The sequence below is a fragment of the Mastomys coucha genome, unplaced genomic scaffold (assembly GCF_008632895.1).
Source record: "Mastomys coucha isolate ucsf_1 unplaced genomic scaffold, UCSF_Mcou_1 pScaffold16, whole genome shotgun sequence".
Classification (NCBI taxonomy): Eukaryota; Metazoa; Chordata; class Mammalia; order Rodentia; family Muridae; genus Mastomys; species Mastomys coucha.
Window position 1 is genome coordinate 51,247,733 of NW_022196898.1, and position 11,935 is coordinate 51,259,667.

Consider the following 11,935-nt stretch of genomic DNA (forward strand, 5'->3'; position numbering starts at 1 on the left):
CTCTGATACATATGCTGCTGGAGCCATGAGTCCCACCATGTGTACTCTTTGGTTGATGGTTTAGTCCCTGGGAGCTCTAAGGGTACTAGTTAGTTCATACTGTTGCTGCAAACCCCTCAGACCTTGGGTCCTTTCTCCAGCTCCGTCATTGGGGACCCTGTACTCAGTCCAATGGGTGGCTGTGAGCCTCTACTTCTGTATTAGTCGGGTACTGTCAGAGCCTCTCAGGAGACACCTATTATCAGGCTCCCGTCAGCACTTGCTGGCATCCACAATAGTGTCTGGGTTTGATGATTGAATATGGGAAGGATTCCTAGGTGGAGCAGTCTCCGGATTGTTCTTTCTTTAGTCTCTGCTCCATAGTTAGTCTCTGTCTTAGTCAGGGATTCTATTCCTGCACAAACATCATGACCAAGAAGCAAGTTGGGGAGGAAAGGGTTTATTTAGCTTGCTTCCACATTGCTGTTGATCACCAGAGGAAGTCAGGACTGGAACTCAAGCAGGTCAGGAAGCAGGAACTGATGCAGAGGCCATGGAGAGATGTTCTTTACTGGCTTGCTTCCCCTGGCTTGCTCAGCCTGCCCTCTTATAGAACTCAAGACTTCCAGCCCAGAGATGGCACCACCCACAAGGGGCCCTATACCCTTGATCACTAATTGAGAAAATGCCCCACAGCTGGATCTCATGGAGGCATTTCCCCAACTGACATTCCCTTCTCTGTGATAACTCCAGCCTGTGTCAAGTTGACACACAAAACCAGCCAGTACAGTCTTCCATGGGTATTTTATTCCCCCATATTTATTTTAAGAAGGAACGAAGTATCCACACTTTGGCTTTCCTTCTTCTTGAGTTTCTTGTGGTTTGTAGATTGTATTTTGTGTATTCTGATCTTCTGGGCTAATATTCACTTATCAGAGAGTGCATACCATATGTGTTCTTTTGTGATTGGGTTATCTCACTCAGGATGATATTCTCCAGATCCATCCATTTCCCTAAGAATTTCATAAATTCTTCATTTTTAATAGCTGAGTAGTTCATGTACCATGTTGTGTCAATGGTAAATGAACTTGTAGCATGAATCTGTCCAGAGAAAAAGATGACTGAGAAGAGAAACTACAGTCAAGACTTGAGAAACTCCACCGTTTAACAACTGTGCAGGTGAAAATTTAGCTTAGAAGGCCTGTTCAAACTGTTCACAGTCTACCAAAAACCTTGTCTTTAGGCTTCCTGGGAAATAACTCCAAGACTTTGGAATACTCTAGTATGAGTTTTTGTTGCTTGAGGAACTGGCCACAGTGTAGTTAAGATATCACAAAGGCATTGCATGCCTATGGGGCTGACTCCCAATCAAAGTTCTGACAGCATGGCTTGGGTGACCTTCCCTGATTGGCAGCAAGATCTACATATTGACACCTATCATTGTTGGGGAAGCTAATTTAACTCTAAGACAAAGGGACATGGATACTTTGAGGCTGTTTTCCCCTGGGCTTTGCTCACCATGCCTTTTTTTTTTTTTTTTCACCTAGACCTGTCATATAACAGACTTTTGAAATTTTGTAGCTTTACTCAGCAAATCACTGGGCCTAGGGCTGGTACTGGGGGCCCTTGCCACAGTCTGTAGCATGGAAAGTACATGTACAAGTGGCAGAGGGATAATCAGGAGAGGGTCAGGTCATGAGAGCCAAGGAAATGAACCTGGAAAGGGCGAGGCCAACAGTGTTAAATGGCCTTGAGAAGAAAATGAAGGTTTGGAATCAAACAGGCACACTGAACGCAAAAATATGGATATAAATCATAAGGCTGGTGAGACTGTCTCGGTAGAGTGGTACGAGTGGAAATCTGAGCAGACTGGATTTAGGAATAAATGGAATATGACAAAATAGAAATATCTTTAGAGACACACATGAAAAAAATTGAAAGTTAATTTTATTTATATTTAGATATAAATGCATCAAGACTATTTGGTTATTTTTTAAATAAGGGTTCCTTTTTCTCCACATCTTCTTAACATTTGTTTTCAGTTTTCTTGATGATTGGTATTTTAACTGGGGTAAAATGGTATCTCAAAGTAGTTTTTACTTGCATTTCCCTGGTGATTGTGGAAGTTGAACATTTTTAAAAAATAGTCATTGGCCATTTGTTTGCATTTCTTTTTTTTTTTTCTAAAGTATCATTAGCTCATTTGGTGACCGGCCATTTCAGTTGCTTGGCATTTGTTTTTTTTCAGTGTTTGGCAAATCCTGGATATGAGGCCCTTGTTGAGCTATAGCTGGTAAAGCCCCTCCTCCCATTCTGTGCACTGTCTCTGTACTCCAGTGATAGTTCCTTTGCTGTGCGGGAACTTCTCAATTACATGTAGTCTCCATTTGTTGACACTTGTGAATACTTCTGGGTTATTGTTCTGTTCAGAAAGTTCTTGCCGAGCCTAATGATTATTTAATAGCATAAGATATTGAGTTTGTACTATCAAAAACCTTTACAATGGCCATGCTATGTGAATCAGCAATTCCATTTTTAAAAATATTCAGAATTGTGCCATGTAAAGGATGACCATAATGCTAATCACAGTATTTTAAATAAAATATTAGAAACTACCTTATTGTTTAGCAATAGCCAATGCATTATAACATATTCATATACTATTAAAAATCTACTTATTGCCGAGTGGTGGTGGTGCACGCCTTTAATCCCAGCACTTGGGAGGCAGAAGCAGGTGGATTTCTGAGTTCAAGGCCAGCCTGGTCTACAGAGTGAGTTCCAGGACAGCCAGGAATACACAGAGAAACCCTATCTCGAAACCCCCCCCCCAAAAAATCTACTTATTGTCTAAACTAGTATATATTTTACTAATTGTAAGAGTTAGGGATAATATGTTTGAAAGCACTTTGTAAATTGGAAATTTCTTTTTTTTCTTTTGTTTGGTTTTGTTTGCTTATGTACTGTTATATTTATTACTGGAATATCAATGTGCTCCCCAGTGATCCTGGAAATACAGAAAAGCAGGTAGATAATGATTAGATTCAGAGCTCCTGTTCTCTTTGATATTTGTGGTTTTCAAACTTAGTGCCAGAGCATATGGAAGTTAAAGTGTTCTTTGCACACCTCAGTGACATACTTCTTCCCGATCCTGTCAAGTGGTTCTGCTCCCTGGTGACTAACCATTCAAATAAATGAAACCATGGAGGCCATTCTTATTCAAACGACTACAAATGTTATCTCCTTTTCCTCCTTTCCGAGTGGAAATCCACTCACTAATTCCAGGGTCTCTGTTTGCCTCAGCCCCCCCCCCCTTTTTTTTTTGCCACCTGCTCCTCTATCTGGAATACTCTTGTGCAAGCCAGGTTTCTTCACCTTATCAGCAGAGTCCTTGCTCAATCAGCACAAATCCTTTACACCCGCCTTATTCTTACTCCATAGCATGTATCACTCCCCGATATATTCTCCATGTTCATCCTTTAAACTGTCAACTTCTTGAAGGCAGAGAGCTTCTTTGTTCTCTTGCAGGAACCCCAATGTTTCTATCTTAACACATAAGTCAGAAGAGATTTTGAAGGACTTAATGAAAAACGCTTTTCTGTGAATTTAAAAACTCACCCAAATAAATTTCCTGTAAAACTACTGTCCAGGACGGACTTATGAGACTAACATTAAAACAGCTGTTGCACTTACATCATTTCCCCTCCCCCATCTCTTTTTTGAGCCAAGGTCTCCCTATGAAGCCTGAGGCTTAAGCTGCCCTGGAACTCCACAGTCTCTCAGCAGGTGACTACAGGTGGGCACTGTATCAAGTTACACTTGTTCAGGCAGCCCTGGCTAAAGTGAAGGTCTGATGGCAGCCTGAGGCGGAGAGGCCCGACACCAACCAAACAAAACCCTTTCAGGAAGCTTCAGAGACGGAGGTGGTGAGGACAGTCAGCCGGCTCACCCGGGGACGCCGAGTGAGACTCTCAGGATATAATATTGGTTAGAAACATGGTCTCCCAAACTGGCACATCAGCCGCAGGGACTTTTCAACATTCCAACTTCCTGATTCTGTTTTGGGGTGTGGCCCTGGCATCTCTGTTTAGCAAAAAAGCTCATTTGATTGGCTTTCAGGTATGCAGCAACGCCGGAGAATCACCTTAAGAAGCTAAAAATAGCTATTAGGAGACTCGTCTTTCACCGCAGGAGCCTCTATCTGGAGATCTTTGGGGCGTTGTGTGTTGGGGGGGGGGTGTCTGCGCAGCCGCTCTCTGGTGTCATAGCCCTCTAGAGAACGCGGTCCAGCAGCACCCAGCGAAGACCCAGGTGGTCCGCACCTCCTAGGTAGGAGGCCTGCGCGTCCAAGCGCGCGACAGGTGAGACTTCCGCGGAGGCGCGCCCGTCGCTGGGGATGGCGTCGCCGTGGAGACGCTCGCTCGAGGGCGAACGCAAGCCGGCCTCCTACCCTTGCACGTTTTCCCCTCCCCTTCTCCCCGCAGCACCGCGGCCTCGGCGCTAGCAGCCACGTCATATAGACCCAGTTCCACCAGCCCCGACCGAGCTACAGAACTCCGGCTCGGTGGCCGCGGACCCCGACCGGGGCGCGGAGCAACCCCGCGGGTCCGGCCCGCGTGCGCGTGCGCACGTGCGCGCGCGGCCGGAGCTCCCGCCTCCCTCCGGAGGACGTAGGGGCGTGCGTGCGCGCGCCCACACTCTCCCGCCCCGCGACGCGAGGGCGGGGGCGCCGGGTGCGCGCGCGCTCCCGTGCGTTCGCTTGCTCGCTCGCTCGCTACTTCGCTCGCTCTCGGCGGCCGCTCTCGCTGTGGCTGCGGCTGAGGCTGGGGGCGGCGGCGGCGGCGCGAGCGGCGGGCGGCGCGGGGCGGTCCGGCGGGTTCAAAGAGGAAAACATGGCGGAAAACAAAGGCGGCGGTGAGGCTGAGAGCGGCGGCGGGGGCAGCGGTAGCGCGCCGGTAACCGCCGGGGCCGCCGGGCCCACGGCGCAGGAGGCGGAGCCGCCTCTCGCCGCGGTGCTGGTGGAGGAGGAGGAGGAGGAAGGCGGCAGGGCTGGCGCGGAGGGCGGTGCGGCTGGGCCCGACGACGGGGGGGTGGCCGCGGCCTCCTCGAGCTCGGCCCCGGCCGCCTCCGTCCCCGCGGCCTCTGTGGGCTCCGCGGTCCCCGGGGGCGCAGCATCGACGCCGGCTCCAGCTGCTGCCCCGGCCCCAGCCACGGCCCCGGCCCCGGCCCCGGCTCCGGCTCCGGCTCCGGGTTCCTCGTCAGGGCCACCTCTCGGACCACCAGCCTCGCTTCTGGACACCTGCGCGGTGTGTCAGCAGAGCTTGCAGAGCCGGCGTGAGGCGGAGCCCAAGCTGCTCCCCTGCCTGCACTCCTTCTGCCTGCGCTGTCTGCCGGAGCCGGAGCGCCAGCTCAGCGTGCCCATCCCTGGGGGCAGCAACGGTGACGTCCAGCAAGGTGAGCTGCAGGTCGCACCCGGGAGAGTGCGGTGTGGCGGGTAGGGGTGCCGAGGGTGCTGGGTCGGTGCAGCGCAGAGAGGTCTCCGAGACGAAAGCCACGGACGGCCTCGGGGACTGTTACCGGAGAAGCTGCACCGCCGGAGATACGGGGAGGGAGAAGGGAGGGGTGCCGGCGGCGAGGGGCTGGGGGAGGGGATGCGGAGAGGGAGGTTTGAGGCGCTTCTGCAGAGGGTGGACTAAGAGAGACAGAAAAGGGCTGTACCGAACCCTCCCGGGGAAGTGTTTTGGGATGGGAAGGCCTGGTCCGACAGTGTTGTTAGCTAGGGGTTGGAATGGATTGCTTTGGATTGGGGAATTGGCCTGTGAGGTTAGGAGAGAGAACTACCGATTAAATGGTAATAAAAGACATTGGAGTCCTTGAGCTAAAAGAAGGCATCGCGATGACATTGCGATGAGGAGCTTGGTAAGTGATAGTAGTTGTGAGGGGCCTGCGTGGTTAGGGGAAATCCTGGGATTTGAGGATGAAGAGAGGAACTTGGAAGGGAAGAGTGTCAGGGAGAGTTGGGCTTATGTTATTTCATTTGTTATGCATTAATAGCTCAAGTCTTCAGGGCACTGTGCTAGAACTGAATAAAATGCTCAGTGAGGATCTCATTCCGTCTCATAGTGGAGTCCTGTGTAACCTGAAGTAGTAGAGGTGTGGGTATCATGGTTGTGGCATATTGTTAGGAAGGCCTGGAGAGCTCCTAGTAGAGGAAGTCCTGGTTGATGAGTGATCGATCACTTCACAGGGGTGGATAATATTCTCAGCACAGGACACTTTCTACAACTCTAACTAAAGGGTATGTAAGGTGATTGGTGGAAGTTAGATTGTATTAATTGGCTAAACAGTTAAGGAAGTCCATCCTTCTAGTGTCTGAAACTATTAGGTTTAGATGTGTTTTGGATTTGAGATGCCATATTGGATTTTTTGTTTCCTAGAAAGATCTCTTGTGTAGTACTCTAGGGTACTACATGATCATTATGAAAGTGTTTGTATATAAAAATTAAATAAATATGTTAATAGGGTAGATAACATCCTACAATTAATAGTTAGGCTTTGTGATGAGCTTGCTAAAAGGTTTATATTTCGAAAGCTTTTGAATTAATTTTGGAACTTCAGGGAAGAGATTGTGGACTGTCCTAAAGGGTTGGTTGGGGTTTATCTTATAGACCAGAAGGGTCTCTTTTATACTGTGTTGTGTATAGGATGACCTTGAACTTTTAATTCTATTGCTTCTGTCTCAAGTTCAGGGGGTACAGCCATTCATTCACCACAACTCCTGGATTTATGCAGTGCTGGTGATGGAATCGGGGGTTTGATGGTCAATCAGGCTAGCCCAACTCCTGAAGAGTTTTTATATCAAGAAGAAAAAAATCAGGTTTTGATCCAGAAAATATGACTTAGAGCACTTGGAGGAGTGAGGAGAGGCAAGACTGCAGGTGGGAAGACCAGTTAGGAGAACTTCTGGCAATTGTAGGAAAGGAAATGTGTGGAGTGGGTAGTTTAAAAAAAAATATATATATATATATATATATATATATATATATATGCACACATATATACACACACACATATATATATATACATACATACACACATATATATATATAGTACTATATATAGTAGCTGTTATACAAGGGCACGTTTGAAATTAGGGTGGGTGTTAGCTTTTTAAGAAATGCTGACTTTGGGCTTTTCTTTAGACCCATTTCCTACTTACGATTTGGACAGATGAATTATTTCATAATTATCTTTCTCATTTGTAGAATAGGGACAGAAGTAGTGTGCTATAGGGTTGAGAATATGAAGTGAAAGAAAATATAAAGTAACTGGTACATGGTAGTTACTAACAAACTGGCAGGCAGTTTATTACCAGTAACTGAGTGTAACTGGCCATTGAAATGGAGGTGGAGGAGAGCAGTGAGACTGGTGTGAAGGAGATCACCATTGTTAGATGACTTACAGGTTTCTTTTTTTTTTTTTTTAAAGATTTATTTATTATATGTAAGTACACTGTAGCTGTCCTCAGACACACCAGAAGAGGGCGTCAGATCTCACTATGGATGGTTGTGAGCTACCATGTGGTTGCTGGGATTTGAACTCAGGACCTTCGGATGAGCTCGGTGCTCTTACCAGCTGAGCCATCTTGCCAGCCCCTTTTTTTCTTTTTAAAGATTTATTTACTTATTTATTTTATGTATATGAGTACACTATTGCTCTCTTCAGACATACCAGAAGAGGGCATCAGATCCCATTACATGGTTGTGAGCCACCATGTGGTTGCTGGGATCCGAACTCAGGACCTCTGGAAGAGAGCAGTCAGTGCTCTTAACCGCGCTGAGCCATCTCTCCAGCCCTGACTTCCAGGTTTCTTGTTTGGTGGGTTGTATCACTATTTAAGTGAAGAATTTCAGGCACATAATCAGGTATTGGTGATGGAAGAAGGAAGGATATTGCATTTTTAAATATGACAGGCAATAATGTTAAGAATAAGATTCCTTTTTTTGTTTTGTTTTTAGAGATAATCTCTCAGTATAGCCATGACTGTCCTGAAACTCACTCTTGTAGACCAGGCTGTCCTTGAACTCAGAGAACCTCCTTCCTCTTCTCTTGAGTCCTGAGATTAGAGGCATGAACCACCACAGCTCAACCAAGAATAAAGTTCTGTGTTGTGTGGTGACATATATCTATAATCCCACCACTTAGGCTGAAGCATGAGGATTGCTGTTGAGTTTAAGGCCAACCTGATTTGCATACACAAAGAATCTGTCTTCACATAATAACAAATAATTAAAAATTGAATTTTGGCTGATGAAGATACTAAATAATAGGTTTAAGGGGATAACTGCATATGCCCTTAAGAGAATAGTACGACACATATGAGATTCAGTGTTCTTGTGAAAGCCTGTGTTAGGGGATACAGAAGCAAGTGTATCTGACTGATTAGCTGAGAGATTGAGGTTACAAAATTGGCTCTCTGAAATTTGTGCAGAGATCTATAAATTCCCTCAGTTCTTTTCCCCTTTGTTTTTGAACTAAAATAAGTGGAAGGGAAGATACACAATCATTTCTAAGTAATGGTGTTTTTTTGAAGAGTATCTAAAACAAATTGAGTATGGAATCAGCCATTCTTTTTAGTTAGACAGTCTAGAAGACATTTTGTCAGTAGTAGCTCTAATATGAACCCTTTGCATTTCATAACATAGTTGAAATCTAATTTTTTACTTGTTCATCCCTATTTCCTATTAGAGTGTTTGTAGAATATTTTTTCAGCAAAAGCTTTTGAACAAATAAGAATCATCTAGAGCAGTGAGTCCACCTCCCTAATGCTGTGACCCTTTAATACAGTTTCTCATGTTGTGGTGACCCTAACCATAAAATTACTTTTTTTTTTTGTCTTTTGAGACAGGATTTCTCTGTGTAGTCCAGGCTGTCCTGGAACTCACTCTGTAGACCAGGCTGGTCTTGAACTCAGAAATCCACTTGCCTCTGCCTCCCAAGTGCTGGAGGTGTTTGCCACCATTGCCTGGCAAAATTACTATTTTTTAAAATGATTTATTTAAACTGGAACTGGAGTTGTTGATAGTTGTGAGCTGCCTGCCATGTTGTGGGTGCTGGGAATTGAACCAGGGTCCTCTGGAAGAGCAGTTAGTGCTTTTAACTTCTGAGCCATCTCTCCAGCCCTCCAAAGTAATTTTTGTTGTTATTTCATAACCAATTTTGCTTGTTATGAATCATAATGTAAATATTTTTGAAGATAGAGGTTTGCCAAAGGGGTCACCATCCATAGGTTGAGAACCATTGATCGGGAGTGGCTGGAGAGATGGCTTGTTTAAGAGCATTGTACCTATTTGTATATCCAAGGGAGGTTCTTCTGTGTGAGTTAACCTTGGGATTTATGTCCTAGGAGGACATACAATGTATGGCAATTCTAGCTTCTGTGTGGCTTACTTAGGTGGGCACTTAAATTTTTTTAATTATTGTTTTAAGATATTACTTTATTTTTAATTATGGGTATGTATCTGTGTGTAGGTATGTGCATACAAGTGCAGATGACTGCAGAGGCCTCTGATCCCCTGGAAATGGAGTTAGAGGCAGTTGTGAGCTACCTGATGTGGGTGTTGGGACTTGTACTCGGTCCTCTAGAAGAAGAGTACATACTCAGAATAGTCGAGCCATCTCTTCAACCCACTTTAAATTTTCTAATTTTAACTTTTTGAGATAGTATCTAATTGTAGCCAAGTCTTGAACTCAGTATAGAGTTGAGCATAACTTTGAATTTTGCTTTTTTCTCAAGATAGGGTCTTGCTGTTATGTCCAAACTGTCCTTGAACTCCTGGCTCTAGGTTCAAGTAATTGATCCTTCTGGTTCAGTTTCTTGAGAAATTGGTACCTTGGGCCAGGGACCACCTTGCTTGGCTAAACAGCAGTTGAATGCAGTTATTTCGACCCTTTCATGATTTGCAGGATTAAAACATTTTTTTAAATTTATTTATTTTATGTATATGGGTACATTGTTGCTGTCTGCAGACACACCAGAGGAGGGCATCTGATTCCATTGCAGATGGTTGTGAGCCACCAAGTGGTTGCTGGGAATTGAACTCAGGACCCCTGGAAGAGCAGTTGATGCTCCCTTTTTTTTTTGATTTTTCGAGACAGGGTTTCTCTGTATAGCACTGGCTGTCCTGGAGCTCACTCTGTAGATCAGGCTGGCCTTAGAAATCCGCCTGCCTCTGCTTCCCAAGTGCTGGGATTAAAGGCGTGTGCCACCACGCCCGCCGCAGTTGGTGCTCTTAACCACTGAGCCACCTCTCCAGCCCAAAACATTTTTTTTTTTAAAGTAACTATACTGCAACATTATTTACTTTAGTTACTGTGCTAACACAGTGATAGTAAAAGAGCAATACTGGCTACAACTGTTGGCCCCATAGCATAAGATGGTGGTTTCATGCCTTACTACTGAGCTGCATCTCCTACCCAGCCTGCTACTGTATATTCACTGCCACTTTGTTAAAGAGTTCGGAGTTGACTATGGTTTTTCTTTTTAATGGAAAATAATATTTTAATTGAAAGAGACTGACAGACGATGTTTTCAGGCATGGGTGTTTGGCAGTCATTATCTCAAGAATGAATGAATTGAGCCTGTCACTTTTATGAAAACAAGTTGCAGTATATGTTTGCCAAGGATAAAAATTGAGCTTTTAGATGAAAATTGGAATTTTGGAAAAAAGGGTATTGTTGCTATGAGCCTGACAGGTTTTCGGTATTTAAATCCTTTTCTGATGAAATATGTGTGTGTTATTTAAATCCTTTTCTGATGATGATAATGATGATGATGTGAGTGCATATATTTATACTGGGTAATAAAATGTCAGTATTTGGAAGAGCTGTGCAACTCACTGAATGAGTATTATCCAACTGACCAAAGGAAAGAGATTCATTCAAAGCACAATAGGCTAAATATATAGATTATAATATGAGAGAGAAGTAGGAGTCCACAATACTATGGATACTTAGGAAATATACTTTTATAGTTTTTCTGTTATATCAAAGGATTGTTATTTTTTTTCCTACAATTACTAAATGTAATCTTTTCTTAAGTATATAGTTATATGAAGTTACTTTTGTTTGTTGTTTTTACTTTTTTGAGACAGAGTTTCTCTGTGTAGCCTTGGCTATCCTGGAACTTGCTCTGTAGACCAGGCTGGCTTTGAACTCACAGAGATCTGCCTGTCTCTGCCTTCCAAGTGTGTACCACTACTACCCAGCATGAGGTCACGTTTTTATGTGCTTCAAAGAAAAAAAATTAAAAGACAGATTAAATAAGTTTGGCTTGGTGTTGTATTTCTGAAGTCCTTGCTATTAGAGAACCTGGTAGATTGCTTAAGTCTACAAGTTCAGGGACAGCCTGATTTCAACCTAGTGGAACCTTGAGCAGAAGCATATAATAAAGCAGGCACTAAGGAGATTGAAAGTAACGTATGTAGAAAGTAACGTATTTTTCTTTTTGTTATATGCATGGTATGTGTATTTGTATGTATGGGTACATGTGCAAATATATGCTTATATGTGTGTGCCTGCCTATGGAAGCCTGAAATTTATGTTGGGTGTCTTCCTTGAATATACCACTTTACTGAGCCAGGGTCAGTTGGTTGGTCGGTTTGTCTGTCTGTCTCCCCCCTTTAAGATTTATTTATTTGTATGTGAGTGCACTGTTGCTGTCTTCAGACATACCAGGAGTGGACATCAGATCCAAATCCTGTTACAGATGGTTGTGAGCCACCATATGGTCTCTGGGAATTGAACTCTGGACCTCTGGAAGAGCAGTCAGCACTCTTAACCACTGAGCCATCTCTCTAGCCCCAAGGCAGGGTCTCTTGCTGATCCTGGAGCTTGCCACTATCAGCCATTCTGGCTAGTGGTTCCCATGTCCCTGACACTCAAGTGTTGAGATTACTGG

At 44.6% G+C, this 11,935-nt stretch overlaps 1 protein-coding gene and 1 long non-coding RNA gene across 3 annotated transcripts in view; one reads left to right on the plus strand and one right to left on the minus strand.

The window, feature by feature from the left end:
* Nucleotides 1-2,099: 2,099 nt before the first annotated feature.
* On the minus strand, nt 2,100-4,212 carry LOC116093534. The gene is made up of 2 exons (XR_004119737.1): nt 4,121-4,212; nt 2,100-2,425 (listed from the first exon to the last, which is right to left on the minus strand). It is a non-coding gene; the product is annotated as an uncharacterized LOC116093534 (long non-coding RNA).
* A 56-nt stretch (nt 4,213-4,268) lies between these two features.
* Nucleotides 4,269-11,935, plus strand: part of Trim33 (tripartite motif containing 33) — a 78,094-nt gene continuing 70,427 nt past the window's right edge. For both annotated transcript variants that reach the window (XM_031375027.1, XM_031375028.1), the window contains exon 1: nt 4,269-5,430. In XM_031375027.1, the coding sequence (XP_031230887.1) occupies nt 4,869-5,430 (562 nt within the window). In that variant the 5' untranslated portion in view covers nt 4,269-4,868. The remainder of the gene's footprint in view (nt 5,431-11,935) is intronic.